The sequence below is a fragment of the Phocoena sinus genome, chromosome 10 (genome assembly GCF_008692025.1).
Source record: "Phocoena sinus isolate mPhoSin1 chromosome 10, mPhoSin1.pri, whole genome shotgun sequence".
In the NCBI taxonomy this organism is placed as follows: domain Eukaryota; kingdom Metazoa; phylum Chordata; class Mammalia; order Artiodactyla; family Phocoenidae; genus Phocoena; species Phocoena sinus.
Window position 1 is genome coordinate 102,039,811 of NC_045772.1, and position 24,877 is coordinate 102,064,687.

General features: G+C 54.3%; 1 protein-coding gene across 6 annotated transcripts; it reads right to left on the reverse strand.

The window, feature by feature from the left end:
* Positions 1–54: 54 nt before the first annotated feature.
* Positions 55–23,751, reverse strand: ADA2 (adenosine deaminase 2). Of its 6 annotated transcripts, none has more exons than XM_032646223.1 (11): positions 23,634–23,721; positions 22,891–23,061; positions 20,854–21,174; positions 18,909–19,134; positions 17,579–17,789; positions 5,610–5,737; positions 4,189–4,279; positions 2,836–2,944; positions 1,898–2,055; positions 1,210–1,412; positions 55–1,010 (listed from the first exon to the last, which is right to left on the reverse strand). In XM_032646223.1, exons 2-11 carry the CDS (start codon positions 22,970–22,972, stop codon positions 911–913), a joined length of 1,629 nt encoding a protein of 542 aa, XP_032502114.1. In that variant the 5' UTR covers positions 22,973–23,061; positions 23,634–23,721; the 3' UTR covers positions 55–910. The 6 variants fall into 6 exon arrangements, with proteins under 6 accessions (XP_032502114.1, XP_032502116.1, XP_032502117.1 ...); XM_032646225.1 differs by lacking the exon at positions 23,634–23,721 and adding an exon at positions 22,279–22,698 and having other exon boundaries at positions 22,891–22,991; XM_032646226.1 differs by lacking the exon at positions 23,634–23,721 and adding an exon at positions 22,279–22,340 and having other exon boundaries at positions 22,891–22,954.
* Between the last annotated feature and the right edge of the window lie 1,126 nt (positions 23,752–24,877).

Sequence of the window (24,877 nt, forward strand, 5' to 3'; positions counted from 1 at the left end):
GCGGTGGCTTCTCTTGCTGTGGAGCACCGTCTCGAGGCACACAGGCTTCAGTGGTTGTGGCTCACGGGCTTAGTTGCTCCGCGGCATGTGGAATCTCCCCGGACCAGGGCTCGAACCCGTGTCCCCTGCATTGGCAGGCGGATTCTTAGCCACTGCGCCACCAGGGAAGCCCCTAATTTAACTTTAAACAGTCATTGCTCCGGGAGAACGAGCTGGAAAGGGCAAAGAGAAGAGAGAGAGCAGCTAGGGACTGTTGCGAGTCAGGCCAGAGTGCATACAGCGGCTGCAGGGCAGGCAGCAGCGGTGTGGGGAGGGTGGGTGAACAGGGGCAGCGGGAACTCCTCTGACGACCTCTGCGCCGCGTTGACGGACATGCCAGTCACTGAGACGCCTGGGAGGGAAGCGTTGCTCGGAGCCAGTCTCCGAGGTTCCTGTGGGCCATCGAGTGTACTGATTGGGAATCACCCACAGGTTTGGGAATCATCAACAAGTACGCGGTTTCTAAAGGGAAGGAGTGGACGAGACCACCCAGGAGAAGAGTGTGGAGTGAAGAGAGGAAAGGGGAGGGAGGCAGCCGAGACAAAAGCGCAGGGCTGAGCTGAGGGACGCCCGCCCGAGATCAGCCAAGAGGAGCTCGGGGACGGGGGCCGCCGGGAGCTGCGGCTGGAGGGAAGCAGGAACCCGGAGGCGTTGTGTCACCGAGGCCGAGGGAGGACATTCCACGAGGTGTGTGGGGTCCACTGATGAGGGCTCTGAGAGGTTGGGCGAGGTGGAGGCTGAGGGTGGCCTTCGCAGGTCGGTTCTGGTAAAGAGACGGAGGTGACTTCCCTGGGTTCCGGACCGGCGGAGAGAAGGTGAGGCCGCGGCGGAGGGAAGCAGAGGCAGCGGGTGACAGATGGCCGCCGTCTCCTCACTTGGGGCCCCTTGCCAGCTGGGCCACAAACTTCCACCACCTCTCCTCCCAGGTTGCCATGGCAAACTGCTCCTCCGACTCCGACAGGGCGCTGTACCTGTGGGCGAGGGGCGCCCGGGTCAGCCCGGGGAGGGGCGGGAGGGGACCTCGGATGCTGGCAGGGCACCATGTCCCCAGCCCGAGGGCAGTCACAGGATAAGAGACGATGCGGAGAAGCGCACGGAAACCTTCGGGCCTCAGCCCAAACCTCGGAGCGGTCAACACAGGCGGTGACCGAAGAGAACACGTACACTCACCTGATGGAGTTCATGGCCAGCTGTTTGAGTGTCCTCAGGTCGGCCGTCATCCCCCCGATGCCCATGAAGGCCTCGTAGAAATCATAGGACAAGCCTTTGGCTCCAAAAGTAGCGGGGTCATCAGAGCTGATGACCATGGGGTACCCGGTGGCCATCAGCACAGCTGCAGGGTGGTTTCTTAGGTCAGACACCAGCTTCAGAACCTGCCCAGTCAGAAACAACCGTCTCGAGGAAGGCGGGGCCGTGAGTATAATCGGGCCTTGCCATCCCCGTCACTGTTCCGAGCATTGGGACTCTGGGTGATCCTGACACAGGAAGAGCCGGTCCTCCCACGATTCCTCGTTTTCTCCACAAACATCTGGTCTCTCTTGGTCCTGCTGGCAGCAGCTGTCCTAAGCACAAAGGCCCAAGCAGCTGCCCGGCAGTGGGACCCCACACTACCCGCTGCGTGTCCGTCCTGGGCCCCTTTAGCTTTGTCCATAGCTTCACCCGTAATCCCGCCCCACTGGGGACCCTCATTACTATGAATGGTTTAGGCAAAGTCCATTCCTACATAACTTCACGAACGGGAGTGAGAAGTGGAGGGACAGAGAAACCAAGGGAGTTAACGGAGAGATTACGCAGGAGAAAGGTTGGCCGTGGCTGGGGGAGGAGAGTGCCCTCCACTGGCCCCAGGGAGCCTGCGTACCTGGTTGGAGATGGGACAGACTTCGATGGGGATGTCCTTCTTCCAAGCCTCAGCCCAGACGGCAGGGTGTTTGCTCAAAGCAAACCCATGGCCAATCCTGGTCGAGTTCAGTATCAGGGCATCCAGAACGTTTCTGTCTGCAGAAGTACCCTGCCAGTCTAGGAGTAAAGGGGGTGGGTCTTCAGTAGGATGGATGGGACCCACAGACCATCTGCAGGTGAAAGGCCCAGACTCCCCAGGCAGGAAAAGGAAGAGAAATGAACATTAACACAAAAGCGCACATGCGTACACCTTTTCCTTATGACGATGCTGAAGAGAGGTACGGCCTGCCTATAGGTACGTATGTATGTACGTACGTATGTAACAGTTGAGGAAGCTGAAACCCACGCAGGCTTTATAAACTCAAGCAAGGTCCTCAGGTAGGAAGCAGCAAAACTGGGGTTCAAGCCTTGGTCCACCTGACCCACCGTCCAGATTCTTTCTTTCCATTTTACGTTTGTTTCCAGAGCTGTTTCCTGGGAATTTTATGTGTAGGGTCTCTACAGCAATGTGCTGCAGAGTCGGTCACTCTAATGATTTGTACGAACTTTAATTTCTATCTGTAACAGAGCTCTTGGGACAGCCCGTGGCAGGATGGCAGCGGCCGGCAGGAACCAGCCACCCCGAGGCGCCCTCCTGGCGCCCTCCTGGCGCCCTCCTGGCAGGACCGGCTGAGAGCTATGAATAACGTATGTGAAGGGCAGCTGCCCTGGTATCACTGTCCCTCCTTCTCCGGGTGTTGCTGTCAGGACAGATGTGATAATGTACGTGAAAGGGACAGGTGCCGCGAGACGCCTTGGGGCTGTCAGTCCACTTCCCGGTGTCCCGTCCGTGCCCTTGGAGATGGCCAGGGCCCCTGCCCATCACCCCCTCTGTCCCCGACGGGGTCATAGGCTCACCTGTCTCTCCGGCGTGGAAGAAGTAAGGCAGCTTAATGCCCCGCGAGGCTGGAATCATCAAAACCTCCTTGTAGTCATACAGGGAGTGGCCCGTGTCCTCTCGCCCCACCTGCAGGACAGAGTGGGGGGCCTTGCTGGTGTGCCCTGCAGCCCTGTACCTGCCAGCACTGCTCGGGCCTCAGGCACACAGCCTTTTGAGAGGGACCAGTAGCAGGACTGGGAAAGAAAAAGAGAGCGCGTTGCCCCGAAAGAACTCCCCCCTTAGTCAGAGGCTGTACCTCGACCCTCCCAGCCTTTGCGTGGTGTCCTGCACACGGCCTTCCCAGCCCTGCGCTCCAGCCTGAGCTCCTTGTTGGGGGAGAAAGAGACTCAGAGAGACACAGAGACAGAGACAGAGAGGGCGGGAGAGCCTGAGCCCTAGACCAGGGTCGGGAGGATTCTGGCCTTTGACCCCTGGGCTCCCCGGGCCTGGCAGCTCCCAGCAGAGTCCCTCAGCTGTAATTAACCCCACAGCAATTGCACCAAAGTCGGCTCTTCAAAGGGAGCCCCACCCCCAGGGGCAGGAGTGAGAGAGCCTTGGGAGAGAAAGCGGGGAGGGGCGCTGACACTCTCGTGATAACACAAGCTGGGTGCTCAGCGCAGCAGGACGGAGCGCAGACCCCAGCCGACCCTTTGAACAACACCAGCCCGGCTTCCCTCGAGGACTGGTGCACCTGAGTCCTGTAGGGACCGGTCGGGAGGCGCTGCAGAGGGGAAAAGGGGTTGGAGAGGCCGGATCCCTTGAGCAGCCCCCAAGGACCCCAGGAGGACACCCTGGTCCAAAGAAAACAACTCCTTGAGATCCGCTCCCGGGGCGCTGGCGGGTCTGAAAGTAAGGGCTTCAGCACAGTCTCGAGTGAAATGCGCAGATTCTGGGAGAGGGGGTCGGGTGCCTTTAGCCAGTTAGATTAATCTAGCTTCTTAGTGAGATTAAGGAGTTGTCACCTGGAAGTGTGGCCTGGCTGTTATTTGGGGCAGGGGGGTGAGGGGGCTTTGGAAACAGCTGGGGTGAAGGGGGCAGGGCCGCTTTTGGATCCTGGACGGTACGCTCAGGCCCAGCCCCATGTCTCCTTCCAGACACCCCAGCCCTGGGCTGCAGCTTGAAGAGCGATGTGTCGTGGACATTGAGGCCAGAGCAGGGCAGAGGCCGGGGAGCAGGGGGCAGCCCCTCATCCTGGCCCTTCCTTGCTCTGGAGCTTCCCTTTCTAGCCTTTTTCTGAACTTTTCTGCTCTCCCTTCCCCACCCCCCCAGGCCCCGAGGGAGGGTGCCGGCCACCCAGCTCTTCCCAGAGGGCTTTGGGCTGGGCCCATTACCAGGTCAAACCCCGCCACCATCCCGGGGAACTTGGCTCGAAGTTCCATGGCTGTCTGGATGGATTTCGTGATGGTGGACGCATCTTTGGACCTGTGGGAGAGATGGAGAGAAGCACGGGCGCAGGCTCCTCGGGGCCAGTGGGTGTAGTGAGCGCCCCTCACGGCCAGTCTGGCCTCGTCCAGGGCACCCAGCTGCCCTGCCCACACGACCCCGCCCCATCCAGGCTGTTGTGCCCCCCAGGTGCCACATCACGGAGAAATTCTGCCCAAATCCATCCTTTCAAGGACTCCGGCAGGGCCCACAGAGAGCGCAGGCTCTGGAAAGCCAGTGGGGACGGGGACCCACGGGGTCAAAACAAATAGTGCAGTTTTCTTGGTCTGCATTTGACTGAAGCAAAGCGGCCATGCCCGAAACTTGCCCCGCATCCCTGAGAGGATGGTCCTGGATGTGCCCAGCCCACTGCTCCCTGGGCACCTGTGAAACACCACAGGCCACCCAGTCCCTGCCAGGGCAGCTGGGCCTGGGCCCTGGTTCCGTCAGCAAGGCCCGGGCACTGCAGAAACCACACGACCAAAGTGTCTCTTCTCCCCTGCACGTCTCTCCCTTCCAGCCCAGGGCAGGGAAAAGGCGGGAGCGACACCACAGAAGCACAAAGAGAAAAGGCGCACGTCCATGATGGGGCCGAGGCATCGGCCCACTTGTTCCATCCCCCGCTCTGTGAGCCCCACACCTGCCCGTCCCTCCTCTGCATCGGGAGCAGCTGCCTCCGTCCCAAGCGCCAAGGGGACGCCGTGCGGCCGCACTCCTGACACCGGCCCCCGGGAGCCTCCACCGTCCACCACTGCCAGCTCCACCCTGGCCCACCAGTTCCGGCGGCCCCAAGTCTCACCAGGACGGGAGGGGGCTCCAGGGAGGTCTGACTGCCCTTCCACCTCCCCCGGCGGAGGGCTGAGCAGGCGGGGTCTGCCCTCCCCAAACCCTCCGGCTGGACACGGCTCCGACTGTCCAGACTGGCTGCTTTCTGACAGAAGGGAGACCCTTCCTCGGGAAAATCCGAATTCCGCTGGAGGCTTCCTTCTCTTGCTTGGGGCAAGGGTGAGTCTTTCCTTGCAGCTCCCAGAGGTCTCCACACAGACGTGGCTGCCGTGAGGCAGAACCCGGCCGCAGATTGAAGCAAAAAACATTCAGGCAAAAACACTAAACCCGTAACTGATGACCCAGGCCAGTGTGGGTCACAGCCTGGAATGATCTGGAAAGTTGCCACAGTTCTTCATTCCAGCCTGGTTGGGATTTCAGAGTGGATTCTGCACGCCCGCTACGGCATATGGAGTCCCCTGGGGTCTGTGGCCCCAGCCTCCCAGCCCCTCCCCCCCGCCGCACCCCCGTCTCCTCCTTCAGCTTCAGCCGTGCTCGCTCTCACCTGTGATCCGAATAAATGAGTTTGATTCCAATAAACCCAGGATGCTCTTTTGCAAAATTACGAGCCACTTCTTCGTACAACCTCACCGACCACTCTGGGCTGTAGACCGTCCCGTTCAGTTCATACACCTGCGAGGGAAGCATGGTCCCGACCAGATGTCAGAGGTGAGCAGAGCAGGTCTCCAGTCCCAACTGCCAACAGTCAAAACTAGGTTGGACTCTGTGATGTCCTTGTTCAGTGCCTGTGACAGCCTCTGGGGTTGATCAGAAGTCCCAGCCCCGAATGGGATAATACTCTTTGGTGCCACGAGGCTGGGATGTCTGCCTCTTGTTCAGGGCTGGGTCCTGGCACCTAGAACAGTGCCTGGCACGTGGTCGGTGCTCAGTAAGCGTTTGTGCAACGAATGAGGAACAGGCCAGCTGACGACAGGACACAAGCCATAAAGGGTGTTCCAAGGACCCACTTCATCTCCCCACTCTCCCACCCCAAGGCAGGGGACCCCTGAGGTGGCCAAGCCACTAGGGACACCAAGAGCGAAATGGTCACGGGCAGAGTGGGAAGAGCCAGGGGTGCACAGTAGGTGAGACAAGAGAAAACATGCAGTGGGGAAGAGCAGGCTTTTTGCTTGTCCATCTCTGGGGGTCCTGAGGGGTATCAGATGTGCTGCCCCCAAAGATCCCACTTTTACATAAGGATTATTTTGAGCTAAAGGCAATTAAGAAGCACAGAAGCAGACAGAGCTCTGTGCCCTCCTTTCTGCCTCAGAGCAGGACATACATTTCTGTCTGTGAGCCCTTCCAGCTCCCATTCTGGGAAAACAGCCCTTATCACTGCAGACAGAAACTGGGCTCCTTCAGCCCAGTTCAACTGGGCTCCAAGCTGGATCTGAACAGACAAATCTGACTAAAATAACCCGTCTTCTGTTAGTTCCCCCATACACTTACCTCCCCACAATTTACTGCACCTGGAAGCCCAAACCTCTTTTCCTTTGTCTTATTGCTTTTCCACAATTTCTCACCATTTGTTAAAGTACTGTAGCATATAAGAACCTGGTCTACCCACTTCTTTGGGTCTTCACTTCTGTTCTGTGAAGGTCTCCATGCACGTAAAAATTAAACGTTGACATCAAATAAAATTTCTATGCCTTTTCTCCTGTTAATGTGGCTTTTGTCAGTTTATTTTATTTTTTAAATAAATTTATTTATTTATTTTTGGCTGTGTTGGGTCTTCGTTGCTGCGCACCGGCTTTCTTTAGTTGCAGCGAGCGGGGGCTACTCTTCGTTGTGGTGTGCGGGCTTCTCATTGTGGTGGTTTCTCTTGTTGTGGAGCACGGGCTCTAGGCACGCGGGCTTCACTAGTTGTGGCACACGGGCCCAGTAGTTGTGGCTCACGGGCTCTAGAGCACAGGCTCGGTAGTTGTGGTGCACAGGCTTAGTTGCTCTGTGGTATGTGTGATCTTCCTGGACCAGGGCTCGAACCCATGTCCTCTGCATTGGCAGGCGGATTCTTAACCACTGCGTCACGAGGGAAGCCCTGCTTTTGTCAGTTTAATTTGCACATCCCAAGAACAGAACGTAAGAAGGTAAAGGAAACTTACTTTCTTCCTTTCCTACTTACAAAGTTTTGTGGGGTTTTTTTTGGCTGCGTTGGGTCTTCGTTGCTGCGCGCGAGCTTTCTCTAGTTGTGGCGAGCGAGGGCTACTCTTCGTTGTGGTGCGTGGGCTTCTCATTGCGGTGGCTTCTCTTGTTGCCAAGCACGGGCTCTAGGTGCGTGGGCTTCAGTAGTTGTGGCACGCAGGCTCAGTAGCTGTGGTTCGCAGGCTCTAGAGGGCAGGCTCAGTAGTTGTGGTGCAGGGGCTTAGTTGCGCCACGGCATGTGGGATCTTCCCGGACCAGGGCTCGAACCCATGTCCCCTGCATTGGCAGGTGGATTCTTAACCACTGCACCACCAGGGAAGTCCCCAAAGGATTTTTTAAAAGAATGCTTTTCCTGTTACTACTGATCAAGGCATTCTGCTAGAATCTTCAAATCTTTGATGCTGTACTCCAGCAGTTCTCAAAGGATAGTCAAGGAGCCGCTGAGGGTCCCCTAGACTTTTGCAAAGTCTACAAATTCAAAACTGTCTTCATAAAAATGTTGAGATGTTTTCTTTTTCACTCTAATTCTCTAAGTGTACAGAATTTTCCAGAAGCTGCATCACATATGGCAATATTGCTCTGACACAAAATAAATGGTGTAATTGTGTAGGCTTGTGCTTTGAAAATTTCTCAGTTTTAGTTTCTAATACTGTTTATATTATACAGGATATAGTAGATATAATCCACATAAACAAAAGCCCTTTAGGATCCTCAAAGATTTTGTGAGTAAAAGTTTGAGAACCATTGTATTAACTCAACCCAAAATTACTAGCTGATGTCATCTTGGCATTACCCACCTGATATGCAGAAGGGAAGGACGGAATTCTGCCCCGTGCCTTGACTGCTCCGTCATTACAAGTCACCTGTCCAGACACCCCAGCTGGGTCGGAGATCCCTAAAAACGGGGTCCATGTCACTTGACCTTCCCACCTCCTCTCCTAGGACCAGAGGAGGAGCTCCAGAAACGAGCTTTAACCTAAGAAGAGTGCTGTCTACTTGCACCTTTTTCTTTCTTTTTTTTTTTAGTTCCCTGACCCAGGATCGAAAATGCACCCCCTGTAGTGGAAATGCGACTGGACCACCAGGGAAATCCCTACTTCCAGCTTTAAAAATACTAAGACAGGGCTTACTGTACGGCACAGGGAGCTATACTCAATATACCCTGTAATATATACCCTGTGAGCGGAGGCTACTCTTAGTTGTGGTGTGCGGGCTTCTCATTGCAGTGGCTTCTCTTGTTGCAGAGCACAGTCTCTAGGTGCGTGGGCTTCAGTAGTTGTGGCACTCGGGCTCAGTAGTTGTGGCTCACAGGCTTAGCTGCTCCGCAGCATATGGGATCTTCCCAGACCAGGGCTCGAACCTGTGTCCCCTGCACAGGCAGGCGGATTCTTAACCACTGCGCCACCAGGGAAGTCCCTATTTTTAGTTTTTAAAAGAACCCCCATATTGTTCTCCATAACAACACAGCACTCCCACAACTGGGCATATACCCTGAGAAAACCACAATTCGAAAAGATACATGCACACCAGTGTTCACTGCAGCTCTATTTACAATAGCCAGGTCATGGAAGCAACCTAAATGCCCATCGACAGATGAATGGATAAAGAAGATGTGGTACATATATACAATGGAATATTACTCAGCCATGAAAAGGAACAAGATTGGGTCATTTGTAGAGACATGGATGGACCTAGAGTCTGTCATACAGAGCGAAGTTAAGTCAGAAGGAGAAAAACTAATATCGTATATTAACACATATATGTGGAATCTAGAAAAATGGTACAGATGAACCTATCTGCAGGGCGGGAATAGAAACGGAGACGTAGAGAATGGACATGTGAACAAAGTGGGGGAAGGGGTGTGGGATGAACTGGGAGATTAGGTTTGACATAAATACACCACCACCTGTAAAAAAGATAGCTAGTGGGAACCTGCTGTATAGCACAGGGAGCTCAGTTTATTGCTCTGTGGGGACCTAGATGGGTGGGATGGGGGGTGCGGGAGGGAGGTCCAAGGGGGAGGGGATATGTGTATACCTATAGCTGATTCACTCCATTATACAGCAGAAAGTAACACAACGTTGTAAAGCCACTCTACCCTAATAAAATTTTTAAAAAAGAAATGATAACTAGTAATACCGTGTTGTTATCAGCAACCTATGGCCAGATGCAGAAAAACAACTCAGATTTGCAGTTGTCCTGTAGGAAGATGAGTTACCATCTGAGAATCTGACAACCTGTAAGTACAAGAAGCCGTCTGTCATTCGTCTACGGCTCAGGGGTACAGAAGTGGCTATGTCTCTGTAATAAGCCCCCTTGGATTAAAACACACTGGACTCAATTTAGATGATCTCAAATCCTGCAGTTTACTTGAGGCAGTGTATATTCGTGGGGAAGTTATTCAAACTACATACTACTTTCCTCAACTAGTACAAAATTACAAATTCCCGTTGTCCATGATATTATGGAATTAAAGAATTTGAAGCTGAAGGAACAGAAAGGAAATGTGGGGGCAGCGTTGCTTAAGGTCTCACACAATTAGCTTGTGTCAGACCAGAAACTAGGACTCAGAAGCTCTAGTTCCGAATGCAACCAGCTTCCACTTCTAGAGCCGGGTTCACTTAAAAAGCATGAACTGAGTTTCTGCTACGTGCCAGGCATATGCCGAGAGCTTTCCATCAATCTCATTTAATCCTAAAAACTGCACTGTTAGGTAGGTCTTATTTTACAGATGAGGATTTTGAGGCTCCCTGGCTGGAGTGGGGGGCTGGGGGGTCGGCGGCATCGCGGTGGAGGGGCGCTGTCTCAAAGTCTCCAACCACCTAGTGAGGAGAAAATGCCTGGATCCCACCCCGGATTAATTAAATTCTGGGGGTAGAACCTGGTTTTTTAAACTCGCCCAGGTGATTCTCATGTAATAATGTACCTCTAGGCTGGAGATCTACCGTTTTCGTCGATTTCACAGCCTTGTTTAGAGCGCGATCACAGCGCAACGTAGTAGGAAAGCGCGGCCATCGGGGTTCCGCAGAGCAACACCAATGACGTGAAACACGGGTCACTAGAGCAAAAAGCCAGGTGGAGTTTCTAATGAAGGATTCTGCTAAGAACCCAGGACAAAACCCTGGGAGTGGGTAGGGGGAGCAGTGGGACCGCTGGTTACACAGTGACAGCATCCAGGAAGCCGTCCGCGAACGACCATCCTGAGCTCCCTCGCCCCCGACGTGTCCCCCCCACCCCCCGAGACCGCCCACGGGTAAATGCCCGCTGGGCTAGCTCCTGTGCATAATCCCCTGGGAGCTCCTCTCGGAAGGCTGGCCCGACCCAGTCTGAGTCTCCGATTCCGGCCGAGGGGGCGGGGATGGGGCCCAGGAGCTCAGACCCGCCTAGCAACTGTTGCTACGGGTGAGTGGCCTTTGTGATGGAGCATTAGTGACACAATAGGAGGCTGGGCAGTGGCCTAGTCCATCAACAGCATCCCAGGCCTTGAATTAGCCCCACAGGCAAGGAGGGGGAGGCAGGGGGCCCAGAAAAGAATTCCAGTTAATGTGTTGATGGCTCCCCTACTCTGGCTAAGGGGGCGTTAGGCAAAGACTCCGGACTGCAAGGGCCCTTTGTTCCAGGGTCAGACCAGAGCAAACAGCAAATCCCATCCCCCTCAGTCTTCACCCCAGCCCACATCCCAGCCGCCCTCCACCTTCAGGGAGCCCTGGCTGGGTGCTGGAGGAGGTGGGGAGAGAGGCTAGCTGGGCAGGTCCCCAGGGCAGAGCCAAGTGTCCCCAAGGGGCGTGGGGGGGGGGAGGGGGGAGGGGGGTTGGAAGCAAGGCCCAATTCCTTGCAGCTTCCCCAAATACCTCCCCAGGGGCTCAGACCCTCGCTTGGCACCTCTCTCCCTCCTCTCCCCTTCCCCCTAAGGAGCCCAAGGCCCCTCCCCAAGGGGAGGCCTCCCTCCCACTCCCCACTCTGTGAAAGCTGCCAGGATGTGCCCACAGGCAGTGACACCCCCAGGCCGGAAGCCCATCGGGGAGCTCCTTTTGAGATGCGTGTAGCCCCACAGGGTTTCTCAAAGCCCAGCACCCCGGCCCCTGGCCCGTCCCTACTTACTGCCCACATGCCTGGGTCAGGCTCTTTGACCCTTCTGAGCCTCAGTTTCCACATCTGCAAAGTGCAAGTGGTGAGGCTCAAAGGAGACCATGCAGATAAAGTGCTTTCAAAAGGTCTTGAAGTGTGGCCTGGGTCAGGTCATCTGCGTGGGAACCAAGGGGCGCGGGGGACTGGGGCGTTTGGCTAGTTAACTCGGCAGCTTCCTAGCCCAACCCAAGACCCAAGGTTTGGGACCCTGGGAGGTCAGGGTCCAAAGAGCACCTCCAACTTAGTCCCATGTACACCTACCACCCCTAAGCGTGCTTATCACCCCTGGAGCCTCTGGAGGACTCTGCCGGGTCTGAAATGACTCACAGTCATTTCCCTCTCTGGGAAACCAGGGCTGACATACACACGGGGATTCAAGGAGAGGAAGCCGGTCCCGAGAAGGTGGGGGGGTGAGGTGGAGGCAGGGCTTAAACCAGATTCCAGAGGAGGAGGGCTTGGGGGCGGGGCCCAGGCTGGGCGAAGGAAGGGATTTCAGGCCAAACAGGGGACTAATGGCTCTGGGGGATGCACTGGCCTCCGCCCTGTACGGGCGCGTCCAGGGCCGGCTCATCTCTTTCCAAAATTCTTCTCTTAGTAGAAGGGGGACTGGACCCTCTCTTTTCTTTTGAAAGGATCGTTTGTACCCAGGACTTATTGACTCTGCTCACAAGGCTGACGAAGACTCTCCTGGGGGCCGAGGTCAGGCCCACTCCCACTTCCCAAGAATCAGAAATAGGTCTGCAGGTCTGTGCTCAGCGTGAAACCGGCAAACAATCACCAGATCCTGGTGGAGATGCACACCCTCACCTGGGCCGACCTCAAGGAGGTGTGAACATATCCCAGGAAAAGGGGGTCATCCAGGATACACAGGAGAGTAGAGACCTGGAAGTGGGGGAAAGGGGGCGCTGACTCAGGACGGGAAGGATGGGTTCTCAGGGCTAGAGCAGCCTCCACGACAGGGTCCCCGAACCCTTCAAGTCAAACTAGGGCAATAGAGTCAGTTTAGGGATCCCACCCAGGATTTAAAAATTAGCCTCCGAATGCAAAAATATCAGATAGTTTGGCCTCAGGAGAAGTTAAGGTTTGCCTTCACCCCAAGGCAATAGAAATAAAAACAAAAATAAACAAATGGGACCTAATCAAACTTAATAAGCTTTTGCACAGCCAAGGAAACCATAAAAAAACCAAAAAGACAACCTACGGAATAGGAGAAAATATTTGCAAACGATGCAACTGACAAAGGCTTCATCTCCAAAGTATACAAACAGCTCATACAGTTCAACAACAAAAAAACAAACAACCCAATCGAGAAATGGGCAGAAGATTTTAATAGACATTTCTCCAAAGAAGACATACAGATGGCCAGTAGGCACATGAAGAGATGCTCAACGTCACTAATTATTAGAGAAATGCAAATCAAAACTACCGTGAGGTACCACCTCACACCAGTCAGAATGGTAATATTAAAAAGTCTACAAGGCTTCCCTGGTGGCGCAGTGGTTGAGAGTCCGCCTGTCAATGCAGGGGACACGGGTTTGTGTCCCGGTCCGGGAAGATCCCACGTGCCGCTGAGCGGCTGGGCCCGTGAGCCATGGCCGCTGAGCCTGTGCATCCGGAGCCTGTGCTCCACAACGGGAGAGGCCACAGCGGTGAGAGGCCCGCGTACCACAAAAAAAAAAAAAAAAGTCTACAAATAACAAATGCTGGAGAGGGTGTGGAGAAAAGGGGACCTCCTCCACTGTTGGTGGGAATGTATGTTGGTGCAGCCACTATGGAGGTTCCTCAGAAAACTAAAAATAGAGCTACCATATGATCCAGCAATCCCACTCCTGGGCATATACCCGGACAAAACTATAATTCAAAAAGATGCATGCACCCCTACGGTCATAGCAGCACTATTCACAATAGCCAAGACATGGAAATCACCTGAATGTCCATCAGCAGACGACTGGATAAAGACGTGATGCATATGTACAGGGGAATATGAGTCATAAAAAGAACGAAATCACGCCATTTGCAGCAACATGGATGCAACTAGAGATTATCATACTTAGTGAGGAAGTCAGAAAGAGGAAGACAAATACCATATGATATCACTTATATGTGGAATCTAAAATATGGCACAAATGAACTTATCTATGAAACAGAAACAGACTCACAGACGTAGAGAGCAGACTTGTGGTTGCCATGGTGGGGTGGGGCAGAGGGATGGACGAGGAGTTTGGGGTTGGGCTGGGAGATGCAAACTATTACATTTAGAATGGATAGACAACAAGGTCCTACTGTATAGCACAGGGAACTATATCCAGTCTCCTGGGATAAACCATAATGGAAAAGAGTATTAAAAAAAGAATGTACATAAGTATACTACCATGTGTAAAATAGATAGCTAAAGGGAACTTGCTTAGCACAGGGAGCTCAGCTTGGTGCTCTGTGATGGCCTAGTCGGGTGGGGTGGTAGTGGGGAGGTCCAAGAGGGAGGGGATGCGTGTATGTGTATGGCTGATGTACTTCACTGTGCGGCAGAAACTAACACAACATTGCAAAGCAGTTATACTCAAAAAAAAAAAAAAAAAGAATGTCTGTATATGTAAAAGAGTCACTTTGCTGTACAGCAGAGATTGGCACAGCATTGTAAATCAATTATATTTCAATTTAAAAAATTTGTCTTCAAGAGAGAATTTACTGATGGGAAAGCATACGTGACTGGTCTGATTGATAATTTTCTCTGAAAACTGCATTCTGACTTTCTTGTGTATACATCTGTCTCATGACTTTGGTCAATGTGTGTCAGTCCTGGAGCCCTTTTGCTTCTGGGTGTACAAACAGTAAAATTTCTGAGCCAATAAAGACCATGGAATACGGTAACAAAACCAAAATAGTGCCACCCTTGAAGTCAGTTCAAATTACTGAGTGTGGCAAGGCCTTGGCACACTCAATAATTTGGATGAATGGACAGACCAGTTTGGATACTGTTGGGGAAGCGCTCTCAGCTGGACATCACATCTCTTCCCATCAAACACTCCTCAAACATTCCAAGCTTTATAAACCTCGTCTACCCTCACACCACAACTCGGCTCCACGAGCGGTTTTGTTGCCACAGCTCCTGGGGCTCCCGCTTCGAGGGGTCAGGGGAAGTTCCCTCCACCCTCCTTTGTCAAAGGCCTTGGGTCCCCAGTGCGGAGTCCACCCCAGGGACCCAGGCCCTCCTGTCAATCTTTAACTTGGTTAATCAGCCTGACTGTTGCCCTCGGGATTGCAGGTCAGCTTATTAGGTGTCAGCTTTGCGTCCTGGCCTTTAAACTTCTCCAAACTGGGGGAAAGAGAGAGGACTTGTTTGGGGCCCTTTCATGTTGGGGGGTGCTGGCGGGGGGTCCCTTTGGCCCACCCAGCCTTAGGTAGTGCTGTTATCAAAACCTTTGTTTTAATCCCATCAATGTCCATTGTATTCATCCCATTTGTTTTTTTTTTGTGGAGCACAGGCTCCGGACACGCAGGCCCAGTGGCCATGGCTCACGGGCCCAGCCGCTCCGCGGCATGTGGGATCCTCCCGGACCGGGGCATGAACCCATGTCCCCTGCATCGGCAGGCGGACTCTCAACCACTGCGCCACCAGGGAAGCCCTTCATCCCATTTCTTAATAACCATCTACAGATTCCCACACTGCTGGGACCAGTCCTGTGACTCTCCCCTTAATAACCCTTTACAAATGTCTACCTTGTTGGAAAGAGTCCCGACTTCACCCTTCTTCTCACTCCCTTGTTAATTAATGGACCGTTTTTATTAGCATCTGTAAGACCCATGAGGCGAAGCTAGGACACTGAATTCCATACGGCTTCCCAAACCATTTTGTTTGTTTGAGTTAAGGTAACCTTTTGGTCTTAACATTGGTACCAATAAAACAGGTGTTTACAAGGAGAGGTCTCTAAAAAATTTACCAATTTAGAAGTTTTTCCAGTTCAAAGTATCCATCCTCTGGCCATTGACAGTAAGATCGTAATACCAACTCACACCATAAGGCTTTCCGTGGCTTAACCATGAACAAAAGAGGTGTCCCAGGAGAGTGCAAAGGACACAGCCTCACAAGCTCCAGATGGTCGCCCCCAAGGATGGTCTAAGGAAGCAAAGGCGGCCGTGAAGGTTGAGATGACAGAGGCCCCTTGTGGACAGAGACCCCTTGTGACAAACCCCCGGGAGCCGGCACAGTTGGACAAGGACGCTGGTTGCAAGCCCAGGTGTGGCCTGTGCTTCCGACCAGAGGTGACAGCTAGGAATCCCAGTCTATCCGACTGGCCACCAAATGCCCTGGTGCCTGCGCCTTCCAGACAGCAGGACCAGCCAAGTTTTCTCACTGGTGCTGAGGCCAAACTCTCAAGACATAGAACAAGAAAAAAGTAAAACCAATCAGACCAATGGTTTTCCTCCTTGTGACACAAAAGACAGAAACAGAAAAACAGCGACCATCTCTGGGAGGAAAAGGATTCACAAGCCCAGAGCTGTCTTCCAAATTCACTGACCCAGAGGCCCTAACGAGAACTAGCTCCACAAATCTTTTCTCCTGCTAATCTGATTTTAGAAAAGAGAAAAAGGACTCTTTCCACTCCTGTTTCCAAAAGCCCCTGCAGGCGGAGGTCCAGCAAACTGACAGGATAAAGATTCTCACCTTCTGCCAGGATCTCTGAGATGCAGGAGCCTGGGGCCAGGGGTGTCCAGCCAGTAAAGTTGAATCCAGCTGCCTAGGCCAGCTGGCCAACTGTCGGGGTGTAGGGGGAGACATTTCCATCTACCCTTCGAGGTTCTGGCTGGTCTGAGAGTTAAACTGACATGAGACAGATTAACAGGAGAAAATCTAGCAAAAGTTTAATAACAGCTCTACGTGGGAGAGACCCAGGAAGACTGAGCCGCTCACCCAAATGGCTGAAGCCCTCACCTTAAATACCATCTTCAGCTCAAGACAAAAGAGGATGTTGGGGGTAGGGGTTTGGGACTTCAAAGGGGAGGAAGGCAATTCACAGGGTGATAAAAAGCAAGTGTTTGGTAAACACATGTTTGCTGGGCCAGCAGGGACAGTGGGACAAGAGTGGACTCTGGTGTCCAGGCCCTGGGGGGTCCCCCGACCACACCCGGTCGTATTCTCTGCAGAGACTCTGGTGCGGCTCTATGCTGAGAACAGGCCCTTTAGGTGCTTTTAGTCACTTAGGGGGAAGGTCAAAGGCTCTTCTTGAGTCTTTTGGGCCTTGATTGTTTCAGCTCGAAATAATCCACATGCCAAAGTGACACTTTTGGGGGCGAGTGTGTTCCCTTACAACTCAATGCACACACTCTTGTGAGCCCCCTAAAGGTACTGGAAGAACCTTCCAGTACCTCAGCTACTCCCTCAACCCCCAATCCCCACCTCCCCGCAAAAGTCCTCAGGAAAGTCCTCTTCCATACCCACCAGAAGGGTCCTCCCTCGCAGCTTGACCCGTCCGGGCTCCTTGTGGGACGCCTCCCCAGCCTGGAGCCCCAGCCACCCCGCTGCCTCCCCCAGCTCAGGTCTGCAAAGCTGAGGTCGGTCCGTCTCAGGTACCTGAGACCCCATCACCCTTTGCTTCTGGCCAACATGCAAGGTCCTATGAGCGATCTGTTAATATTTTGACACTTTGGGATACTTTTGGACTCTTCTCAAGCTTTTCCTTTTTTTTCTCTTTGACCTTTCTTCCTCAAAGTCAAATCAAATGTCTCCGTTGCCCATAGAAGACCCCGTGCTCCACAGAGAGGGCCCCCAGGAACTCACCAGACCTCACTCTACCTGCAACTAGACCCATTTACCAGACGAAAGGCTCAGCGGGCCTTGCACCAAGGGCACCATCCTGTGGGACTCACAGTAGCGCATTTGGATAGGAAAGGAGACGGTCAAGGATGGTCTGGGCACGAGGCACTGCCCAGAGTCCAGGGCAGGTGCCCAGGCATCAGCACGCCCCGTGCATCTCGGGGGAGCTGGGCCAGGGGGATCACGAGGGAAGGGAGGTGACGGGCAGTGAGGGGCACATGCCCAGTTTTGCAGGGCCCTCCCAGGGCTTCTTGCTCACATGGCCCCCGGAAAGGCACCAGGCCCCTTGGGGGTGAAGCCGGCCCTCGGTCCTATGCAGCACCAGGGTGGGGAGCCCGTGAAGCCCTACAGGGTGAGAGCAGAGAGTCCAGCCTGAGCAGAGACGGACTCACCGGGTACAGCATGGCTCTGAGCTCCAGGTACAGCACATTGTCCTGGTAGAACTCCTCCAGGCCCTGGGAGATGTAGTCTCGGAATACCGGGGCATAGCTCACGAGGCCCGAGATCGCGAAGAAGATGGCCTCGAACTTGGCCCAGACCGCGTCTTGGTTTGCATAAGTCGCCTGGGGGTTCTCGGTCACCAGAGTGAAATTCCTCAGCAGGCTGTCAGGATACAAAGGGTAGGCAGGGGCTTGCGGCAGGCCGTCAACCCCGGCCTGTAGGACTCCTGCCCGGGCTCCCTGATGGAGGCCCCCCACCCCGGGACCTCCAAGTGCTCCCCAGGAGACACCTGGCAGGGTGCTCCCACCAGCCAGGCTCTGCTGTCCCCCTTGGCCTCTTAGCCAGGCTGACCCCACTGAACGGACATCTCAGACCAAGCTGTCCTTGGAGGGTGCTATGCACTGAATCGTGTCCCCAAAATTCAGACGCTGAAACCCTAATTCCTAATGTGAGATGAGGACTTTCAGAAGGTCATTAAGGTTGAATGAGGTCGTAAGGGTGGAGCCCTGACCCAGTAGGGCTGGTGTCCGAGACCCCAGGGGTGCACGCACAGTGAGAAGGCGGCCATCTGCCAGCCCAGGAGAGAGGCCTTGGAGAAACCTGCCCACATCTTGATCTTGGACTTCCAGCTTCCAGAACTGTGAGAAAATACATTGGTATTCTTTAAGCCACCCCGTCTGCGGTATTCCATTGTGGCAGCCCCAGCAAACTCAAGCCCAAGGTCCGATGGAAATAGTTGTGGACTTGGCAGTACAGGATCCAGGTTACTTCCCTGATTAGCCGTTTACCAGCTGTGTGGCCTTGGGCAGCCTCCTTAAAATGCAGGCTGGGCTGCATTTTCTTACTTATCAAGGAAATACCTCAAGAAAGCCCTCTGTAGATCGTTCTACGATTAGAATAGTTATTATAATATTTGTATACAAGTCTGTTAGGAAGCTGGCCATCGTGTTTTCAGGCTGTTTCATCCATCCTGGGCCCTCTTGGCTCCAGGAGCTGGGAATCCCCTTGTCTCCGGCCTTCCTGAGGGTCCAGACAAATCCCGTTCAGCGCGGCAGCAGTGTCACTGGTCAAATCGGGTTTTAAACGTACCAGGAACTCGCTGCGGGAGCGGAAGGTGTTGAATGCCTTGGTGAAGCAAAGGATCCCATAAAGTTAAGAGAAAAAGCCTCCTGACTTCTTTAACGCCAGGTGTTTCTAGAAGGGTCTGTCCCACGGGGACAGCGCACACGCCAAGCCCACCTGCGCAGGTGCGAGACGGGTTCTTCCTGAACCACCACCCACCTGTGGTCAAACTCGGTGATGTTCGGCAGCCCCTTTCGAAACTTCTCCAGCAAAACCCACGCGGGACATTCTGTTGTGTTCAGGGTGGGGGGAGTCGAGCGAGCAAATCTGAACTGCGGGGTCCCCCTCGGGGTGAGGCAGAAATAGCAGTGTGGCCTGTAGGTGACGTTTCTCACCAGCCAGTCCACGCTGACGATGCTGAAGTCGTGGACGTGTAAGGCAGCCCCTGGAGGGAGAGGGGCGGGTGGGGTGAGGCGAGGGCAGGGGGGGGCCGGACCCCGGGGCTCGGGGCCGAGAGCCCAGCAGAGGTGGATGAGAGGGGCGCAGCTTTCTATGGGGCCACGTTCCTGGGGACACGGGGCCCTTTCCGTCTGTGGCGGCCTTGTCCCGGGGTGGCCCGGCCTCCTGGCTCCTTGACCCCGTCCCTCACCAGCAGGAGCCCTGGGTGGTCTCATCCAAGAGGCCGCAGGCGGGTTTGCAATCAGAAGACTGGCCTCCATCTATTGGCTTCCAGCTCCCATGGGGAGCCTGACCCCCAGATGAGTCCTCCGGGCCCACGCCAGCCTGTTCGCCCAGGGTCCCTGAGTCCCCCATCCTGTTCCGCGTCACCCCACACGCGGCCTGCCCACCTCCTGCTTCCCGCCGAGCCCTGCAGCTTCTGGCCTCCTTCAGACCTTACACCGACTCGAGGCTCAGGGTTCACCCCCTCTGCCCTCCGGCTGCGTCTGAGCACCTGGCCTGGACACTGGCCCCTTGGCCGGTGTCCCGCTGTGCGAGCTCTGGCGTGTCCCCTCTCTAAACAGGGAGGCTGCTTTACCAACCTCACAGTTTTTACATTTTTTAATCTCTGTGATACTAAAAAAAAAGTATAGAAAGCTTGCAGCTGCAAGCTACGTGCTCAGGACCACGATTGTTCTACTGTTCACGGCGACGCGTCTATACAGCAGCGTCACCTGCAGATGGGCACTTGCCATCTACCTCTACGAGGATTAAATCACGAGCCGCTGCAGCTGCTGACTTTCGACACCCCTGAAAGGAGCTCAGGGCGGAGATCAGGAACGAGGCCCTCTGTGCTCCGGGAAAAGCTAACTCCTCTTATTTACAAAAACACTAAGATCCTTCACGGGGACGTCTGCTCTTGGTGACTAGCAGAAACCGCCTGCAAAAAACATGTGCTTCGGGCTCCCCTGGTGGCGCAGTGGTTGAGAGTCTGCCTGCTGACGCGGGGGACGCGGGTTCGTGCCCCGGTCTGGGAAGATCCCACATGCCGCGGAGCGGCTGGGCCCATGAGCCATGGCCGCTGAGCCTGTGCTCCGCAACGGGAGAGGACACAACAGTGAGAGGCCCGCGCACTGCAAAAAAAAAACAAAAAACAAAAACAACATGTGCTTCATTGCACGTCCTCCCCCTTCACCAGAATCATGTAGGTACCGACCTCCCCCCTACCTCTCTGGAGCAGTTTCTCAGAGCTATCCGAAATGCTGTCTCCCGGGCTATAGTCCTCATTTTGCCCCAAATAAAACTGAACTCCCAGCTCTCACGTTGTGCATTTTTTTTCCAGTGGACAGTAGCCATGAAGTACTAGAAATGTGTTGTTTATCCGGGACGCATCCTCTTCGTAACTTAGCCCCCGGAAAGGCTAGAAGAACGTATGCAGGGAGGGATAGGGTTCTTACAGGAGACAACGTCCAGCCCTGCCAGGGATGCCCGGTGATGTCCAAGCCCCCTCCCTGCCATCTGTCTGAGGCCGAGTCCCCTCGGAGCCAGGGTTTTGGTTTCAGGGTGGACGGCAGCCACGTGGAACCCCCGCCCCGAGTCCACCAGCAAGGACTAGGACTCAGGGCCCCAGTGGAGTCTGGGCTCCACTCAAAACAAGAACCACCGGCTCTAATTTAGTCCCTCCGATGTCCCCAGGACCCCAGAACCGTCCCCTCTAGACCCCTACCTTTTGGCATCTTCTTCAGAATGTTGAACACTGCACTTTTCTCAATGAGGCTCTTGGCTTGGAAGAAGTGCATGCTGGCTGGGATGCTCCCCGCCCTCAGGGCCTCCTGCATCTCAGCCTCCTTGAGGGCCCCGAGCCTCTGGTTGGCCAGCTCCTCCTCCTGCTCCAGCACCAGCTGCCCCCCGATACGCATCATCTTTTCTCTCATCAACAGCCGGTTTCGCGCTTCGTCTCCGGATGTGGCCGAGCAGAAAGAAGACGTGGCCACGGCCAGCAGAAGGGTGGGCAGGGCTGGCCGCCCTGACACGGACATTGGGAAGCCTGGAGGAGGAAATCGCTCTGCTGGAGCCTTGGGAAGGGGGGAGGCTGAAGATTTTAGTGTTGAAGCTGGACTGCCCTCCTCCCATCCTACACTCAGATGACCAGGAGGCAGCGTGTACATGACACTTCTCCTTCTCTGAGATCCCAGAGAAGAGACCTCTGGGTACAGACAAGGGGGGGTTCCCCACATAAAAGTTCATCACGAGGCCTCCCAGGCCAGGGCTTGTCCCCCGCGAGCCCTGCTGACATGCACAGGAAAACACTGAAATCGGATTTTTAGTGTTTCATTTTTAAATACAACCGGAGAGCAGAGGATCACGAGGCTTACGAAGAACGGCTCCAGCATAACAAAGGAACTTAAAAAATAACACAGAGAAGGAACTAGCACAGGAAACGAAAGAAAGCCCAGAAGAACCATAGTTAATATCTTTACAGAGATGAGAAAAGTTATGTGTCCCCAAAACAGGAACAGGGCGGTGTAAAAAACAAAACGAGCTTTCAGAAATTAAAAACATGAATGCTGAAATTTAAAACATTGACGAGCAATATTAAAAGATGGAACTGAAGGGAAGCTTTTAGAAAGTAGGACAAAAATAGGAGAGAAGAATATTGGTTCGGGAAATCCAACACCCAAATAACAGACATTTCAGAAGGAAAAAGAAAAAATAGATGGGAGAAAAAAAGGAAATAAATACTATAAGAAATTGTCCCAGAACTGAAGACCTGCCCCCCGACTGGGTTGGCAAGACACCCAGCAGGCACCCAGCACAGTCACTCAACAGCGACGTGTATTCCTGACATTTCAGAATATTAGCATCAGAGATTCCAGGAGCTTCTAGAGAGCAGCTGACCCAGGTCTCCAGTGAGCGGGGATTTGAGGGAAGAAGGAAGGAACTGCCCCGGTTGGGTCTGTGGGCAGACCCTGACCTGGGCTGACGACTGGAACCACATTTAGGAATTGTTTCTGCACACATGAGAGTCTGATGCTTTCTACCAGAAAGAATCAAAACTGTAAATGGGGAGACCCCAAGCCCAGCCCCAAATTAGCACGTCTTGGTGAGACTTTGGGCAAATCACTTCATGACTGTGGGTCTGTTTCCTCACCTGCAAAAAAGGGTGAATTGGATGACATCAGTGGTTCTCAAAGCGTGATACATGTGTCATCCCTGTTCAGGTGGAATAAAAAACTTAAAGCAGTTAATTTAAAGAAAAATGTTAAGTAAATAGAGGTACAGCAATACAACAAAAATGGAGAGACTGGCCGTCATCAGGACACATCGTCCAAAGTTCTTTCCAGGGATGGCTCTCAATTATTCTAGGTATTTATTCAATGATTATACCAGACCGCAGGGGGAGACGCAGGGGGAAACGCAGGGGGAGATTTTCAGAAGGAACCAGATGGTCATCCACTGGGACGGCAGCGTGGCAGGGCTGGACCCCGAATCCGAGAGCTGGGCTTTCGGAGAATCCCTGCCACTTCATCAGGTCCTAAAATCTCTCCTCGGTTGACAGTGTTTGCCAAAGCTGAAATCTCCAGGCAAAAGGACAGTGACGTGTGTGCCATCCCCATCACGGAGCCATCCAGCCCCCCTAACATCCTCCACCAAGGGCCCCGCCCCTTGTCCCCTCTCCCCATGACATTTACCAAGGGCCACCACCCCCAAACCTCCCACTCGGTCCTCTCCAAGGACCCCAGAGCATCTGTGTGCCCAGCACCTGGGAGCTCCTCCCCGCCGGCCAGACCGAAGTGTGTCCAGCGCAGGTCAGGAGCAGCTGGCCGCGCAGGAGAAGGGGTCATCCCGTCCACACGGCCACTTCATGTCCTCCCTCCCTTTTAGAAGAAGGCGCGTAGGGGCTTCCCTGGTGGCACAGGAGTTAAGGGTCCGCCTGCCAGCGCAGGGGACATGGGTTCGAGCCCTGGTCCCTGAAGATCCCACATGCCGCGGAGCAACTAAGCCCGTGCACCACAACTACTGAGCCCGCGCTCTAGAGCCCGTGAGCCACAACTACTGAGCCCGCGCACCACAACTACTGAAACCCGTGTGCCTAGAGCCTGTGCTCCGCAACAAGAGAAGCCACCGCAATGAGAAGCCCGCGCACCACAACAGAGTAGCCCCTGCTTGCCGCAACCAGAGAAAAGCCCGTGTGCAGCAACGAAGACCCAACACAGCCAAAAATAAATAAAATAAAAACTAAATAAATTTCTAAAAACAAAAAAAGGAGGCGCATAAAAGCTCTACAAAAATAGCTTGTTTGCAGGCTCGGAAGAAAGGATAGGTGCGTCCGTGAGCCTGAGTCACGTCCCTGGGCTGCTGCAGGCGGTGCAGCCAGGCTGCCCTGCCCCCACCCCACCCCCGGGACTCACCCCGCGGGCAGGGCCCCCGCCCAGGTGAGTCAACAGTGCCACCAGCCACCTACACGCCTTGGTCCCCAGACCCCACCCAGGAGACCCCAGTTACCTCGGGGCAGCTTCAGCGACCGTGACCGTGGACTCTGTCCCCGCAGTGGCCCGTTGGAAGCCCAGGCTCCCGACCGTTTCACTTCCCCAAGGGGTTTCACTTCCCTGCAGCCCAGGGAGGGAGGGCCGCCCGCGTGCGCATGTTTCTACGTGTGTGTGAGTATCCACGTGTGTGCTTGTGCGTTTCTGGGGGTTATACGCACACGTGTGTCTGTGTGTGTGCGTGAGTCTGTGTGCAGGTGGGTTATGCTCATTTGTCTGGGGTGTGAGTCGCGGTGCGCCGTGCCTGTGTGACCCGGAACGTAGTTCTGGACCACACGGACCACTGTGAGGTACTCAGACCCGCTCATGAACTTTGGGATGTGCTCCCCTCCTCAAAGCGCAGGGTGAAGTGTGGGCCAGCCCACTGGGCAGCAGGTAAACAAGTAGGCAGGTATAATAAAAGGTAGATGTTTGGGACTTCCGCGGAGGGCCAGTGGCTAGGACTCAGCCCTTGCACTGCCGAGGGCCTGGGTTCAATCCCTGGTCAGGGAGCAAAGATCCTGCAAGCCACACGGCGTGGCTAAAAAGAAACAAACAGGTAGATGTTTTATGGAGAATCAGGGATGTCGGGGAAGGACAGTGGAGGATGCGGGGGTGGGAGGCCGAGGGAGGTGGGAAGGGTAGCCCCTCCGGGAGGGAAGGCAGGGTGGACACAGCACTGATGCCCAGAGGCTTTGATCACGCCGCGCTTTCATACCAGCCTGGCCGTGCACAGCGGTGGGACCTCAGCCGTGTCATTTAAACGCTCTGTACTTCAGTCTCCTGGGCTGAAAGTGGAGCTCGCAGAAGCGGGGCTGCGCGCGGTGCTGCACGGGTCAGTGGGAAAGGCCCGCAAAGGGCCCAGTGCCCGGCAGTTCCCAGCAATACGAACATCACTGCCATTGGAGTAACTCTTGTGACTCAGCCCCAGGCCAACCTAGTGGCGACACCATGGTAGGCTGCCCCAGTGACCTGTGTCACACACACGGTCCACATGCTTGCCCTGCACCCCTCCCATCCCAGCCGTGCCCCACTCCTACAATGCCTTCTGCCCCAAATCACCCACCAAGCCACTTAGCAGCTCTTAACCTGCTGGAACCTCCGGGCCCCTTGTCATCACTCCAAGAAGTAAAAAGGCCATCGCTCACTAAGCAGGAAGAAATTCTAAAGATAAAATAAATAAGAATTAAGAACTCCCTCTTCAAGAGTTCAAGATTAATATAT